This window comes from Balaenoptera acutorostrata, chromosome 15 (assembly GCF_949987535.1).
Source record: "Balaenoptera acutorostrata chromosome 15, mBalAcu1.1, whole genome shotgun sequence".
NCBI classification, from domain to species: domain Eukaryota; kingdom Metazoa; phylum Chordata; class Mammalia; order Artiodactyla; family Balaenopteridae; genus Balaenoptera; species Balaenoptera acutorostrata.
The window spans coordinates 6,108,142-6,125,024 of NC_080078.1; the positions used below are offsets into that span (position 1 = coordinate 6,108,142).

At 48.8% G+C, this 16,883-nt stretch overlaps 1 protein-coding gene across 1 annotated transcript in view; it reads right to left on the bottom strand.

The window, feature by feature from the left end:
• Nucleotides 1-16,773, bottom strand: part of KPNA7 (karyopherin subunit alpha 7) — a 48,157-nt gene extending 31,384 nt beyond the window's left edge. The window contains exons 1-3 of the mRNA XM_057528813.1: nt 16,747-16,773; nt 2,034-2,122; nt 46-171 (exon numbers count right to left, since the gene is read on the bottom strand). Of these exons, the coding sequence (XP_057384796.1) occupies nt 46-171; nt 2,034-2,099 (192 nt within the window). The 5' untranslated portion in view covers nt 2,100-2,122; nt 16,747-16,773. The remainder of the gene's footprint in view (nt 1-45; nt 172-2,033; nt 2,123-16,746) is intronic.
• Between the last annotated feature and the right edge of the window lie 110 nt (nt 16,774-16,883).

Consider the following 16,883-nt stretch of genomic DNA (forward strand, 5'->3'; position numbering starts at 1 on the left):
CGTATTTTATACCCAACTGCTCTAAATGCCATGTTCCCGACGTACCCCTTTGGTCTGTTGCTCGGAAGGGTCAGGGGAGACATCCGTGATGTTTCTCCTCTTCAAGGACTGCTCATCCTTCTTGGCTTTCCGGAGCTCCAGGCTGACTGCTATCCTCTGCTGCCGCCTCATCTAATGAGGAAAAGAATGGGAGCCCTTAGAGCTGGGAAGTCAGGTTGTCACCCTGTTTAGCCTTTAGAGCACACTTCAAAGCATCCAATTTCACTTTTACAGATGCAACAGGCTGGAAGAGTTCAGATCACACAGCTAGTCAATAGTCAGCTCAGCTAGCCTCCTCTGCTTCTTTCTCCTCCTCCACCACCTCTAGCGAGATCGTCAATCTTCCTCCCAAAGTGAAGGAAGACCATGCACACCCACTGGCCAGCCAGGATTCTCAGGTGTAGAGACATCTGAGCAAAGCATCCCATTGCCCTGAATCTGAGCACATCTTCATTGGTGCCGATTGCTTCCAGAGAAGCAGGCCTGTGCCTTCTAGCTGTGGGCACCCAGGTGGGGCAGGGGACTGAAGGGAGCACCCCGGCCCCAGATGTCCTTGACCATTTCCACTGCTGGGAATCAGCCTATAGGTCATGCAAACCTTGATCCAATCCCAAGAGTTTTACTTGGACACCAGACTGAGGAAGATGGAAATTCTACAAACAAACAAACCCCCCTTTTCCTCTCTTATCAGGCAAAACTCAGACCTTACAGTATTGAGAATCCTGGGGAAATGATCTAATCTTTATGGATAGATGAGTTTGGGGTTGAAGACTTTAAAATATTAATTATAAGGAAGTCAGTGTGTATTAGATACTTCTGGTTCCTTAAAGAAGCTATTTGAGCCTTGCTTGAAACTAGGGTCAATGGGAATTCCCTGGTGGTCCAGTGGTTAGAACTTGGCGCTTTCACTGCTGGGGACCGCGGTTCAATCCCTGGTCGGGGAACTAAGATCCTGCAAGCCGTGCGGCGCAGCCAAAAAAAAAAAGAAAGAAAGAAAAGAAAATAGGGTCATTGTGGTGTTATCTGGAAAGGCGGGGACACACTGGGGGCCTATGGAGCCAGTTGTCGTGTTGCTCCCATCACTAAGCGGCCCTTCCCCATAGAGAATTTGGTACCTTTGGCTTCTACCTTCTCATCTCCTGGCCCTTCCCACTGCTGTCCCTATAGAGGGTTTGATTTCTTTGTTCTAATTGGTTTCCTTTAATCTGCGGTGGTCTTGGAAGCCAGACAGCCAAGCTTGTTGGAAAGGGTGTAATAAGAGGGATTTGGCTTTGGATGGTGTTCAACTGGGCGGCTATGCCCTTGTGCTCTCCTTATCCTCAGCTGCCTTTCAGATTCCCAAGGCGTAGCCAACTTGATATGTCAGTCAAGATACATAGATATAGGACACAGCGCTAGACAGAAAACCTGGAGACCAGAGAAGCTGAATGAGAGATTCACGAACAGCACAGCCTCCCTGGCCCAGCGCTCGTGCTCATCCCAGTAGAGAGAGCAGTCTGGGCTTTTCACTTCTGAGTCCTATTTCTCTTCAAGGCATGCTGGTTGGCAACTGTATTCCCAACATCTTAGCTCCTTGGTAAGCCCCCTTGACATGCAGAGCTGCAGGTAAGCATCTATATACCAGGCACTTGATGATGCTACCCAGGTCCTAAGAGGTAGGTATCAGCCCTGTTTTATAGATGAAGAAACTGAGGCTCTGAAGTTCAGTAGTTTCAAGATCACATGGAGACCTTGATTTGAGTCTACAGTTGTCCGACTAAGTCCACGAGGTTTGATCCTCCCCACCTTCAATATTTTACTATGAAATTTTCAGATATACAGAAAAGTTAAAAGGATTATTCTATGACCATCCGTGCACTTACCCACACTGAACGTTCTGCTGTACTTGCTCGTTCACCCCATCCAGCCCACTCTCCACTAGTTTTAATGCATTTCAACCATGTGCTTTTTACCGCACCCATCCTTGATAGAGTAAGGTATCGCTTCATACTCACAGATGCATCTTTGCCACGATACTTAAATTTTCTCAGCCTCTCTTCCGGAGCTTCTAAAGTCGGCATATTGACTAGAAGAAGTAAAGCACCTGTAGGTAGGACAGTTCCAAAGAGATTTTCAGTGCCCAGTATGTGGTTACTATGTTAAAGCCATCCGGGCTGTAAGCCCTTAAAGGACCCACAGTGGAACAGAGAGCAGCATCCACAGGCGTCACATGCCAGTTCAATAGGCAATGAGCATCATGGGAACTCAGAGGAGACCAGCCCTGGGCTACAGGAGTAAGGGATATCTTTTTAGGGGCAGTTTGGCTTGAACTGGGCTTTTGATGGCTAGGGTAGGCTGGAAGGAAAGCAGAGAACCCTTCCACGTGGCTGGGTCCAAGGAGTTCTGTACAGAGCATACGTCCAGGATGCTGAGGAGCCCAACCAGGCTATGATAGGAAGATGGTCCTCTTCTCCCACATCCGATCCACCAGCACATCAGTACAGGACTGTCTCAAGCATGTCCCACTCCTAATTTTTTAGAAGACTTCCTCCACCCTGGTCCAGTCCACCATCATCTTTCACCCACACTATGGCAACTGTCTCCGAACTCTACTACCTGCTTCTACCATTGCCTTATCCCAATCTGTTCTCTACACAAAGCCATGTGATCTTTTAAAAAGAAACTGACCATGTAATTTCCCCCACTTTTTTCCCGCCCTCTACTGGCTGGTTGATCTTAGAAGAAAACTCAAGTTCACCATGATGCCCACCCTATGTGAGCTGGCCTCAGCCCACTTTTACCCAACAATTCTTTCCTATCTAAGAAGCTAGTATCTTCCCAATCTGTCTGTTTCATTTTCTCCATAGCTTTTACCACAACTCAATATTTTCTTGTTTGTGCACCTTCCCCTCCATACTCCCAAGGACAATGGGACCATGCGTGTCTTAGTTACGATTCATCAGCCCCTTCACAATGCATGGCATGTAGTCAGTAGGTACTCAAATGTTTGTTAGAAGAGGGTGGTGAGCGATAAGCTCACAAAGGGAGTTGGCCCTCCATTAGAGGAGGTTATTCAGATCAGGGCAAGTTTGGATTTCCTACAGGGCAGCAGGGAATAACCTTTCTTACAAGTATGCAATGAATATTTGTCTGTTTCTAAGTATACAGGATGGGCCAGACTACATTATACCAAAGAGAAAACTGGATAAAGATGACCAACAGACTCTCTTCTTGAGAGTAGAACAGCTGGGAATAATTTTGGTAGGAAAGACTAATTTAGACATATCAGTTTGGATGGGATGGTGTAGACAACTTGGAGAATTCTGTCAGTGAGGAGAGAGCCAAGGAGAGAGAAGACGAACTCTATCTGAGAACAGAACAAGAATTGAGTCTTGGTGACCTGTGTATTAGGGTCCAAGAAAACAAAGAGCCAGCAAGGGACCGGGGAAAGGAGGGAATCTGAGACAGAACAACAGAAGCACAGCCTCAGAGGCACTACCGGTTAACAGCGGCTACCATGTCAGGGACAAATCCATAAAAAGAAGCACCACCAGCCCCAGACGGATAGGAGAGCAAGTCAGCTGAGTCTCAGAGCTGAGGCTTCACTGCCGTGACTTTGCTTTTTCTAAGGCATTTGTCTCTTTAGGAGCTTGAGCAAGAATAGCTGACAATGTGTACAAATCTGAGTGGGAAATGCAAATTACTTCCCAGAATTGACCAGTTGCTCCCTCCCCCCAGCACATCTCAATCTGGAGAGGTGGAGAGTGACACAGTGGGTCACACAATGGGTCACAGGAACATTTGCAAAGCTCTAAACATTCCGTTAACAAAGTCACACTGGTCACCTCCACTACCCCAACCCCCAGAGAGTCAAGGAACCCCGGTGACATCCATAGCCCTTCCATTGCTGTGTATTTACCAGGAGAAGCACCATGTATAAGTTGGCTTGAGACAATCTCAGGCTTTAGATTAATTCAGTTAAAAGTTCAAGCTGGAGGTAGATTGACCTCCAGCAATACACCAGAAGCCAGCACATCAGAAAGAGGAGAGAATGATGCTGCAGGACAATCTCAGCCCTGGAGGCTCAGGCCAGAGAGTAACCATGTCCCATCCCTTCATCTACTTTAAAGTCATCTCCAATCCTGCTCCATCAGGAAAGAAAGAGTTGCTTTTTATGACCCAGTGACCCACAGGTAAATCATTGCTATTCATCATGACACCCTTGAAAACACCATCGCAAAAGAGTTTTCCAGTTGCTGTAATAGCAAGGTCAAAAGGATGATCAGTTGCAACCCGAGATTTGGGTTTAAATAAGGAGCTATATGCTACATCTCCAAGAGGTAAGACATATGGCAATATAAATTAGGAGCAGGATAGTATTATGGGCCTATTTCAGACAGCAATGGCCAAAATGTGTTTATTACATACCAGGAATATTGGACACTTAGGATTAAATGAAGCAACATTATGAGGTATCACCCCACACCAGTCAGAATGGCCATAATCAAAAGTCTACAAACAATAAATGCTAGAGAGGGTGTGGAGAAAAGGGAACCCTCCTATGCTGTTGGTGGGAATGTAAATTGATACAGCCACTATGGAGAACAGTATGGAGGTTCCTTAAAGAACTAAAAATAGAACTACCATATGAACCAGCAATCTCACTCCTGGGCATATATCTGGGCAAAACTGTAATTCATAAAGCTACATGCACCCCAAAGTTCATTGCAACACTATTTACGATAGCCAAGACATGGAAGCAACCTAAATGTCCATTGACAGAGGAATGGATAAAGAAGATGTGGTATATATATACAATGGAATATTACTCAGTCATTAAAAAAAACACGAAATAATACCATTTGCAGCAACATGGATGGACCTAGAAATTCACTTCACACTAAGTGAAGTCAGGCAGAGAAGGACAAATATCATATGATATCACTCATATGTGGAATCTAATTTAAAAAATGATACAAATGAACTTATCTACAAAACAGAAACAGACTTACAGATATCAAAGACAAACTTATGGTTACCAAAGGAGAAATGTTGAGGGGAGGGATAAATCAGGAGCTTGGGATTAACATACACACACTACTATATATAAGATAGATAACCAACAGGGACCTACTGTATAGCACAGGGAACTCTACTCAGTATTCTGTGATAACCAATATGAGAAAAGAATCTGAAAAAGAATGAATATATGTATACGTATAACTGAATCACTTTGCTGTACACCTGAAACTAACACAACATTGTAAATCAATTACACTCCGATAAAATTTTTTTAAATAAATTAATAAAAAACTCAAAAAACATGAAGCAACATTAACAGTAAGGGAGAGAGCGCCCCATTTTGCAAGTGAGGAAACCTTTGCAGATGCCATTTGCCAAAGTTCCCACAGCTGTTAAGCCCCAGAGCCAGGAATCAGCCTACGTCTGACTCCTGCGTCATGCTTTGGATCACTAAACTTCACAGCCGATAATCTGTAACAAGGTCAGATTAGGAAACACCAAGTCTCCACCATGGGTGGCACTTAACACATGGGTGAGATGTTGGAAAACAGGAAAGCGCACCGTTTTAGGCAATGGAAACAACAGAGGCCACTTTGGAAACACTCTGTTGCCACCTCATTGCTGAGTCTCACTCACTGTTAGGGGCCCGACCAACTCAGCTCATGAGACTGTCTGAATGTGCACAGAGGCCGGTTTGGTACATGGGGATGAAATGCTTTTGCTCCTTGGGAGACCCAAGGCAGGGCCTAGTTCTAGGACTGTTGCCATGGGAACCATGCATGCTTCTGCCACATCTCAGATGGTACGGCCATAAGGAACCTGGGAAGTGGATCCAGGGGTTCAGATGGCCGCCACTTTCCTTCAAATCAAATATCAATGGGAATTCCCTGGATGTCCAGTGGTTAGGACTCGGTGCTTTCACTGCCATGGGCCCGGGGTTCAACCACTGGTCGGGGAACTAGGATCCCACAAGCCGCGCGGTGCAGCCAAAAACAAAACACCAAAAACCAAAAACCGAAAATCAAGTGGAAGGCCTTTATCAGGTGGCGTAAGCAGAGAAAGCTTGACTTCAGATCAGAGTCCTCCCTTGTCCCTGAAAGCAGTTTGAAAGTCACAGGTTTGGCCACACCACTTCATCTGGGGACATCCTGCAAAGCCAGCTGCAAAGCAGATCCTTCTGGCTTTCACAAGCTTCTCTACTCACAGCTCAAATGTGATTCCTTCCCCTCACATGGCTATTTCTAGCACCAGGAGAGCTGGCTACCCCATCATCCTTTACCAGTAGAATAATGAGAACGCTAATTTGGAGGCTTTGAGTTATGCACCAAAATCAAAGTCAGTACCTTTCTTCATTGATTCTCTAAATCTGAGATCCAGAGAAAGCCAGACTAGTTACTCAGGCAAACATCATCAACGTAGGGGCTGACACCGCCCCCCCACAGCTCTGCTGCTCCCCACACTATAAGACCCCCTGTTCTGGGTGTCAGGTGGCAGAAGCCCACCCAAGGGACCCTCCCTGGCCGCGTCTTATTAATGGCACTGGGTCACTTTCTCTGGTGGGAGCATTACAGGCCATTTGGTTTTTTCTATCCTTCCCTAGGTCTAGCCAAACTTTGACTGTGAGCATCTTTCATGAACCCAGAACGGTTTTAAATTAAGATATGTCTCATCACCCCAGAGTTGGCTTCTATAAAGCAGGATTTTTCTGATTTTAACACATGCTCGCGGCTTAAGAAAATGAAATACTTGAGAAGCGCACTGAGCATTAACTCCCTATAACCCCACTCCTCCTCCAAGTTAACCTCTGAAATCGCACACCACCCTCTACAGGCCCCAGCCGCTCTGCACGTGCCCCGAGGTGCTGATTGCAGGAGGGGAGCCGATCACAGACAGGGTCTGGCAGCATGCTTCTCCACTTCGCCTGTACCGGGGACATCTTTCCATGTGTGTTCAGATCTACATCACTAACAGCCCCTTGTTCAAACAAAGTGGGATTTGTTTTAAGCTAAAACCATGCATTGGGTTGGAGGGAGTGAGGCTTATTCGGAAGGACTGAGCCGACCTCAGCTCCAAGGTCAGCAAGCAGACACAGCTGGGGCTGGAGTGGGCCCCCGGGGAAGGGGGGTGGTCTCCAGTTCCAGGGCCCCCGCCCCCTCCATCGGCATTCTTTGGCTCCCTGCACGGCTCTACCAAATAGACGTGTCCTGACACCCCCTTGGAGGCAGGGAGACACACAGCCATGCCTCCCTCCCCGGCCCAGGCTGGCCAAGATGAGAGGCACGTGTCAAAGCAAGAAGGAAGCAAGCAACCAGGCCTTCTCCCCGTGACCCACCTCCAAGGCTTGGAAAGGCTTTGCTCCCCAGGTGAGGACGTCCCAAGGGATATTTCAGGGAGTAGGACACCAGCAAAGACGCAGGGCACACGGATCTACAGGCCGCCGGCTGCCGTGTGGGTGACGCAGCCCCAGGCCCCCTGCCATCCCCCACCCCCCGCCTGGGCTCTGGAGGGAGAAGGGTCCCCACCAGCTACCACCCCCTCCTCACCCATCCTGAAAACAAGCCAAGCGCCCCTTAGCACAGCTTCTGTCAACCAAGACTGAAGTTCCACAGGGAAAGGCCCAGCCTGGGCCTCCTGGGAGCCACTGCTCCAGGCAGGCCACCAGCTCTGGGGAGGGCACGACCGCAGCAACCTCTCTGGGGCCCCCAAACAGCTTCTAAGGTCCCCGGCACCCTCCACCCACCCGTCACTCACCTGGCAGGGAGCCGCAGTCTCCAGCCCCCTGGTTGGCCTTAAATGCCCTCAGCAGGTGGCATGTCTTTGGGGGTATTTGGCCCATCCCCACGGGGCTGGTTTCTGACCAATGTCAACGGTTCTCGGAATCACGTGGGGAGCTCCGCCCACCCTGCCGCCAGGGCCCCACCCCAGAGACTGATTGAGCTGGTCTGTGGGGTGGGGAGGGAGGCCTAGGTCTCCAGGTGACTCTCATGTACCGACAAGGTACAGATGGGAGCCTCAGAGGCACCGCGGACCTTCAGGCTCTGCAGCTGCAGCCTTGGAGACACTCAGATGGATGATCAAGAGGCGAGGGGTGGCGGCATCTACCTCCAGGGAAGGGTTTGTGTTCTGGGTGTTTAAGGCTTCCGGGATTCAGCTAGATTGAGTGGCCTCTTCCTAAAATGGAAGGATTAGGCTTAAAGCTGCTGTCGAACAGTTAACAAATGTTTCTTCCCAAGGCAGGCAAAAGATTGGGTGGTGGCGAGAATGGGTCTGCCTCGTATCGAAATGGAAATAGGAACAAAATTTCATGTATCTCTTCAACAAATATTTACTGTCCCCACTGTGTTTCAGTCCCTGGCGTGCAACAGTGAACAAGACGACCTGGTTCCCGCCCTCCCATCAGGAGCAGAGATGGGCCTAGAGTGGGAACAGGAGAGTGATTGCGACAACACAGGGCAGGGGAGGTCAGGGAGGGCTTCCTGGAAGAGGTGATGCTAGAGCCATGTCTGTAGGAAAAGGAGTCAGCAGGTGAAAAATTGTGAGAAAAATGCTCCAGGCAGAGGGAACAGCATAGGAAAAGGCACCGAGGCAAGAAAACCCAGCCATGGTTCACTTGGGAACGGAGGCTGTTCAGGATTGTTAGAGGGACGATGGGGTCAGGTGCCAGGTCAAAGATGGCCTGGTGTACAGGGGAGGGGCAGAGGGAGCCATCCCCTCTGGTCCAGGCAGTAGGGAGTTGCACTGTCTGTAGGGGATTTTATTTTTTTTTAATTAATTTTTTAAAAATAAATTTATTTCATTTATTTATTTTTGGCTGTTGGGTCTTTGTTGCTGTGCACGGGCTTTCCCTAGTTGTAGCAAGCGGTGGCTACTCTTCGTTGCGGTGCGCAGGCTTCTCATTGCGGTGGCTTCTCTTGTTGTGGAGCACGGGCTCTAGGTGCACGGGCTTCAGTAGTTGTGGACTGCGGGCTCAGTAGTTGTGGCTCGTGGGCTCTAGAGCACAGGCTCAGTAGCTGTGGCACACGGGCTCAGTTGCTCTGCAGCACGTGGGATCTTCCCGGACCACAGCTCGAACCCATGTCCCCTGCATTGGCAGGCGGATTCTTAACCACTGAGCCACCAGGGAAGCCCTGTAGGGGATTTTAAATCAATGATAAAACCGATTACGTCTGTTTGCTCTTTGAGCCAGGAATTCCGAAGAGTGTCAGGGGGCTGCACCCACCTGTCACTCACTCTTTGAAGGTGTTGGGACTTTGTCCAGAGAGCAGCAGGCCGTCCCCGAAGGTCCCAGCAGGGTTGTGTTCCTATTTGCCTTATTTTTACTTTTCTTTTTTTATTATGGAAAGTTCCAAATTTGTAAAAGTGGAGAGAAGAGTACAAACGAATCCTTAAGGACACCAAGGTTCAACAATTACCAACTCCACCTTTCTTTCTTCTCCCCCCACCTTTTTTATTATGTATTTATTGATTTTGGTTGGTGTGTTATAAAGGAAATCGCAGGCATATCATTTCATCCATAAAGTTTCAGAATGAATCTCTAACAGACAGACTTAAAAACTAAAACCAAAATACCATGATCACACCTACCAAAAGCAACATTCTTAGTGGGTCGTTTTAGAATATTTAGGCTAGCCTGGAGGGAAGGGGTAAGAGGAGGATTCTTTCCCAGGTGGGGCTAGAAAGAGGAGGTGTCTGACCCCAGGACACCCTGGTTACGGCAGGAGATGGGGGCGGAGAAGCCGGGGTTCTGAGTTGGTGAAGTGTGGGGCTCAGGGTTGGACCCGCACATCCAGGTGCCTGGAGAACATTGAGGTGGGGATACAGCAAAGGCCGGTCAGCTCAGAACTGGGGTGGGACCCGGTGACCCGCTCGAGGCAGTGGTGGGTGATAATGACACAGAGATATAAGTTAAAGCTGTGGTTTCAAGCTGAGGTGGCTGGTAAGGGATGGAGTCAGAAAAGGGGGATTCAGGATGACTTACAGGAGGCCTGATTCCCACAGGATCCAAGGCCAGCAGAGAGATTGCCCTAGGCCTCCCTGTTCTGCCCAAGGCATTTGAGACAACCCACCTCTCTCCACCTCCACTTTGGACCCAGGCCCAACGGCGACCCTCTCACCTCATCACAGTCGTCACTGCTTTGGCCTGTGCCCCTTCGGGCTTTTAAACACACACACACACACGCACAGATCCTTTAAACATTTAAGTCAAGTTACACCACTTTGCTGCTCAAACGCTCCAGCGCTCCCAACATCCCTACAATCGCCTGTGAGGCCCTTCATGCTCTGCCTTGCCTCCCATCCTCGTCCTCTGACCTTACTCCCTCCACTCTGGCTCCAGCCACCCTGGCCTCCTCTCGGTCCTGCAAACACATCAGGACCATGCTGGCCTCAGGGCCTTTGCACCTGCTGTTCCCTGTGCCTCCCTCACTTCCTTCAGGTGTCAGTTTTGAGAGACCATTCCTGGTCACCCTGTCTAAAATCGAACCTCACCCCATCCTTGCATCCCCACCTGACTCACTTCATTCTGATGTTCTCCCAGGCAGCACTTGCTAACATCTGAAATGCAATGCATTCACTTGCTAGTTTATTTCCCATCCCCACCCCTGAAATAGAACATAAGCTCTACGAGGGTAGAGGCATTGTCTGTTTGACTCGATGCTTTATCCCCACGGCCAGGAAGAGTCACTGCTCATTATATTTGTGGAATGCATAAGTGGGCGTGCTGACCCCAGAGCCAGGCTCTCCCCCTGCCCGCACTGTGTTCCAGGCGTCCCCCCTCCATCACCCAGGAAGTACCCAGGGTGTACGGTGGGCACGCTCAATACCCTTCCCGAGCCAAGCATTGAGCTGGCATCCTTTGAGTAAATCGAATCAGCTCACCACACAGAGCCCACAGTCGCCACCCAGAGGACTCAGAAAAGCAGCAGGAAGATCACTCCAGATGGAATCCAAGTCCTCAAGTGGAGGTCACTTCATCCTCTCCAACCCCTAAGCCCCGATCACGGGCAAGCGCCACACCGTCCACCCAGGCTGGGAGCATGACCTCAGCTCCCCGCTTCCATCTCCTTCCTCCATCAGCCCCACCCTCCACTGAGCCCCTTTCCTCGACCCTCCCGACCTCTGCTTGGGGCTGACCCCTGGGGACCACTTGCCCACTGGTCTGACGGCAGGTTCCTACACCTTTCCAACAAACTCTTAGGTTAAATTCTCGAGATTGAATTACCTGGATGGGTTTGTTTACCTGGTTTGTTTAACCTGCCTTGACTCCTTTGATGCAGTAGGAATTACCAGTCCCATTTCACAGAGTGGGAAACTGAGGCTGCCGACCTCGATGTGAATTGCCTGAGGTTACATGATGGGAGACCAGGTCTGTGTGGCCGCATCTTTGCCTCAGTGTGCTACTGCCTGTGCTAGGGTGGCAACTGTTTCCCTTCCTTCCTCCCTCCCTCCTTTCCCCCCTCCCTTCTCTCTCTCTCTCTCTCTGTCTCTCTCTCTCTTTCTTTTTTTATGGTAGTAAAATACCATAACATAAAATTGACTATTTTAACCATTTTTTAGTATACAGAGTGGCATTAAGTACATTCACACTGTTGTGCAGCCATCACCACCGTCCATCTCTGGAACTCTTTTCATCTTTCCAAACTGAAACTCTGTCCCCATTAAACACTGACTCCCCAGCCCCTGGCACCCACCCTTCTACCTTCTGTCTGTGTGAATGTCATGACTCTAGGGACCTCATATAAGTGGAATCACACAGTAGTTGCCCTTCTGGGACCGTCTTATTTCACTCAGCATGACGTCCTCAAGGTCCATCATGTTGTAGCAGGGGTCAGAATTTCCTTCCTTCTGATTTCTTTCTTTAAAACAAGAACATGTTTTTCATGTTTATGTAGCATCATTAATACTGTTATTTACAGTGGATGCCCAAGTGGTGGGGGAGGGGGAGGAGTATTTACCGTTGACACGGTTTATACCGGCCAGCGCAGGGCTCTAGTAAACGCAGACTGATTTCCACTCGGTTTTCACTGTCTTTAAATCCTCTGCAGTCAGGGCCCCTCCCTGTTACCATGTCCACGGCCACCTGCTCTATCAGGCCCCCAACTCCGTGCATCACTGGTTATTTATAAATGCCCGTTCATTTATATTAATAATGTAAAAGGGGTTAAAAAAAGAACCCCAGAATTGGAGGGTTGATGTCACAGTTCTTCAGGGGATCCAGGGAAGGTTTTGTCCTTGAGGTCAGTCTTTGAGAATCCACGGCTCCGTGGGAATTCATGGCTCCTGATAAATGCAGCTGTCACCGTCCTTGGCCTCTGTACATGCGAGCTTGTGTGTATGTGTGTATATGTCTGTGTGTGTGTCTGTGTGGGTATGTGTGTATATATCTGTGTGTGTGTCTGTGTGGGTATGCCTGTGTGTGTCTCTGTGTCTGTGTGTATGTGTGCATCTGTGTATGTCTGTGTTGTGTCTGTGTATCTGTGTGTATTTGTGTCTGTGTGTCTCTGTGTCCATGTGTCTGTCTGTGTGTGTCCCTGTGTGTCTGTGTGTGTGAACACATGTGTCAGAATGTCCCCAGATCCTGGGGGCACTCTAATTTCCCAGGATGCTGACGCTTAAGGAGTTCATTTCAGATTCTTGGGAAATGCTATTTGGCCCAGAACCAGGAGAAGAGGAGGAAAGGGGATATTAAGGAAGACAGAAGAAGGAATCCACATTGATTATTTATCAAGTCTGAGGCTCGCCAGTAAAATCAGGCCTGAATCCTTCCACACAGCAGTTATTTCCTCAAAGCATGTTGTATTTTCTGGACCGTTCGGCACCATCCCTCCCAAGTTTCTCATCCACCTGATTGTCCTAAGCATTTGCTTTTCTGGGGGTGAATTTTCTCCTCATTGGGGCTGCTGAATAGCAGAGGCACAAGTCGCACCCAGGGTCCAGGGTTGTGTGTGGCTATCCCCTGACACCACGTGACCTCAGCAGCTGGGCCGTGGACACAGCTCCTTTGGGAGCAGCTCCTGGGTGCCTACTCTGTGCTGGCCTCTGCGAGGTGCAGGAGTGAACCTGACAGGGTCCCTGCTGCCGAGAAACTAAGAATCACAGTTGTCATCGCTCGAGCACCGAGGCTCTCACGATCACATAGGGTCTTTGGTCCACCATCATCACCTCACCATGTGACAACTGGGTGAGATGGATATTATCATTATCCCAGATAAAGGAGGGAGGGAGGTATTCAAAGACAGCACTGTGTGTCCAGCCCGGTACTCCCACCCCCTGTGATGGCTCTGTGGGGGACATGCTGTCCTCACAAGAGTACAGGAGAATAAGGCCAAGGTTCACGCCACCCCAGTCTGGGGCCCCAAAGGGAGTTGTGACATAAATACGTGTTGAACGGATGGATGGATGAGTGGATGGATGAGTAAATGGATGGATGGATGATAATGATAAATGGACAAATGGATGGATGGATGATGGATGGATGCAGGACTGGATAGATGGATGGGTGTTGGATAGATGAATGAGTGGATTGATGGATGGATGGATGAGAGATTATTCAGCTGAGCTGAGATTTGAATTCTCCAGTTATTTGACCTTGGGGGATCCACAGAAAACAGAGATTCTCTCCTTTGGAAAAATAAGAATAAATACTTCTTGACAAAGAGGAAAGATGCCGGGGGGGATAAAAAGTGAAAACAATTTTGAGATATTTTGAGATAATGAAATGAAAATGGCACAATAGTGCCAAATAAAATCAAATTGAGATATAGGTCTAAATGCAGTATGAAAAAGAAAGAAACACAGCTGGAGAAATCTATCTGTAGCAGGCTTGACCACCATATTTCTGGGATTCCACAGAATTCACGATTAATTAGGAAATCTCCAGTTGGCTTGGAATCAGAGACTTGTCAAGCTGGGCTGACTTTGGAGAACTCCTTGCCCAGGTCCAGCTTGTGTTACAGGAGCCTGTCTTAGGCCTCATCTTCCATTTCAGAGTCTGCAAGGAAGTTTCCAGCAGTGGCCTGCTCGGACTCTCCCCTCCCTGAGATGACCCTGCAGAATTCCAAGGGTCTCTGGGGCGAGGGGCTATTTCTGGGCCCAGGCTCCGTGTCCATGTTTGGCCTTCAAGGAGCATACTGTGAACTTTCCTGCACCTGCCAAGGTTTCATCCCGCAACCATCCTGGGAGGGCACTGATTTCCCCCCTCCTTCCTCCAAGGAACCAAACAGCAGCTGGGAATGCAGCTCCAGGAGCTGCCAGGAAGTACCCTCCAACCACCACCCTGGGGCAAAAAACCGAAGGGAAGATCTTGAGATATCTCTGATGGACATTTGTTACCTTTTTGATGCTGAAAAATAATTTCAGATCCTAAAAACAGTCCTTCTCATTGAGAAAAACTTTAGGCAACACTGATAAGTTTAAAGAAGGTTTAACAAAAATCACCTGAAATTCTGCCGCCCAGAGCTAATGGGTCTGACCACCTGGCTGAGGATCCTTTCAGATAAGCTCTTGGTGCCTCTGTCTACACAGGTGCCATTTTGCAAAAAAAGGGCTCAAGCTGTTCTATCACCCTTCTTAAAAAACAAAAACAAAAACAAAAAAAAACAACAGTCTGCTGTGAGCCTTGTTCCAAGCCAATGAATATGAATTTACATCATCAGTTTAAAAAATATCCATTGTGCCTTTATTTCACTTTATTTATAGTTCATAATTAGTTAGATTATGAACTAATCCCCTATGGATGGACATTTAGGTTGTTTCCAGCTTTTCATCCTCACAGTTTGTTTGACCGTCCCAATAGCAGTCTCCTGCAGAATCTCCCCTTCTGCTCCCTTCTATGCTAAGCTAACTCAGAGATGCCTGAAGGAGGGAGGGAGAGAGAGAAGAGAAAAAAGGAGGAGGAGAGGACAGAATAACGGCCTTTGGGCTTCTAAAGAGGTTCCCCTGAGGAGCTGAGGCGGGAGCCTGGGTGGGCAGTGCCTGGTGAGGGGCTGCTCCAGGCCCAAGGTGGGAAGTTGGGGCCAGAAGCCTCAGGCTTGACTCAGCTGCCCTTCCTCAGATCAGAGGGTTCCAGAACCTGGATACCCTAGAGCCATGTGTCCAGCCTGCCCCGGCCCCAGCAGCCTAACAGTAACCTACACATCCAAACTGTGTGGAATGTGGAGCTGGGACGATCAGAGAGGCGGCAATGAGAGGCTCCCATGAGGAGGTGGGGATCAGGCTGCCGGGGACACGACTCTGCCGACACCTGCAGAAACCGGCTGAGGATTACCAGGCGTGATAAATATATTCCAACTCTGTCCCCACCCCACCCCCCCAGCCCCAGCCCTGAGCCAAGTTCTCAGAACTCACGGCTCCAACACCTGACCTTGCTCAGAGGAGCCCAACATGCTCCAGGGAAGCTGCCCAGAGATAAGCAGAGGTGGATGGAGGGGGAATTTCTTGGGGTCTCCATTCTGAGTCACGTGGGGAGATCCTTAACATGTAGGCAGCGTATCACCACTTAAACACAATTTAAAGACAAGCCACAGGAGAAAATAATTTCATAGCACATATCCAACAATGGCCTTGTGTCTAGAATATATAAAGAGCTCTCAAAATTCAATAATAAGAAAACAAACTACCTGATGATAAAAAAAAATGAGCAAAAGATCTGAACAGACACCTCACCAAAGAAGATACGTAGGTGGAAGATAAGTATGTGAAAAGATGCTCAATATAATTCATTAACAATGATTACTTACAAATTTTAAAAAAGCATTTTCCAGTCCACAATCCATTTGATCATTTCATCAGTTCTGTGAAGTTAGTAGTTGTTGTTGTTGTTATTATTATATTATTTTTTATAATAATAATAATTTTTTAAATTAATTTTTAAAATTTTTATTTTTTTGGCTGCGTTGGGTCTTCATTGCTGCATGCTGGCTTTCTCTAGTTGCTGCGAGCAGGGGCTACTCTTCATTGCAGTGCGTGGGCTTCTCATTGCAGTGCGTGGGCTTCTCATTGCAGTGGCTTCTCTTGTTGCAGAGCACGGGCTCTAGGCGCGTGGGCTTCAGTAGTTGTGGCTTGCGGGCTCTAGAGCGCAGGCTCAGTAGTTGTGACGCACGGGCTTAGTTGCTCCATGGCATGTGGGATCTTCCCAGGCCAGGGCTCGAACCCGTGTCCCCTGCATTGGCAGGCGGATTCTTAACCACTGCGCCACCAGGGAAGTCCTGTTGTTACTATTATTATTCCCATTTAATAGTGAAGAACTGGGAGGCTCATGGAGGTTAAAAGACTTACCCAAGGTCAAAACTGAGACTCAAAGTCATGTTGGGAGGTCTCTGCCTTCTAAGAATGTTCTAGAAGCCGACACTTTGTATCCAATTGGACAAGGGCACACTTCTCTTTTTAAACAAGGAGAGAGGACCACACCCACCCACAAACCCCCACCATCATGGATGGACAGACCAGCTTCATAAGCAGGAGGCCCTTTGGAGTGTACAGTAAATGTGTGGAGGGGGTGACTGCTGAATGTCCAACAGCAGTGGCACTCGTAGGCTGGGAAAGCCCGCCCTGTGGACCTTCCAGAGCTGGCGCTTTGCTTCATAGGAAGGCGGGGCGCTGTCCCAGGAGCAGCTGGCTCCTGTCCAGGGCCTGGCACACAGCAGAGAATCTACAGCTTTGGCTTCCTGCCTGCGGATCTGAACGGGGGTCCGATTTACTTTGACTTACCCTGAGTGACAACTCTGTTCCACCCGAGGTTCTGGGCCCTGGTCCTGGCACTGGGGGGCCTCCAGGGGTGCTGCCAGTGTTGGGGGTGTGGTCCTCAGGCTGTAAAAAAGCATTAGGATGGAACATGGCGCTACTCT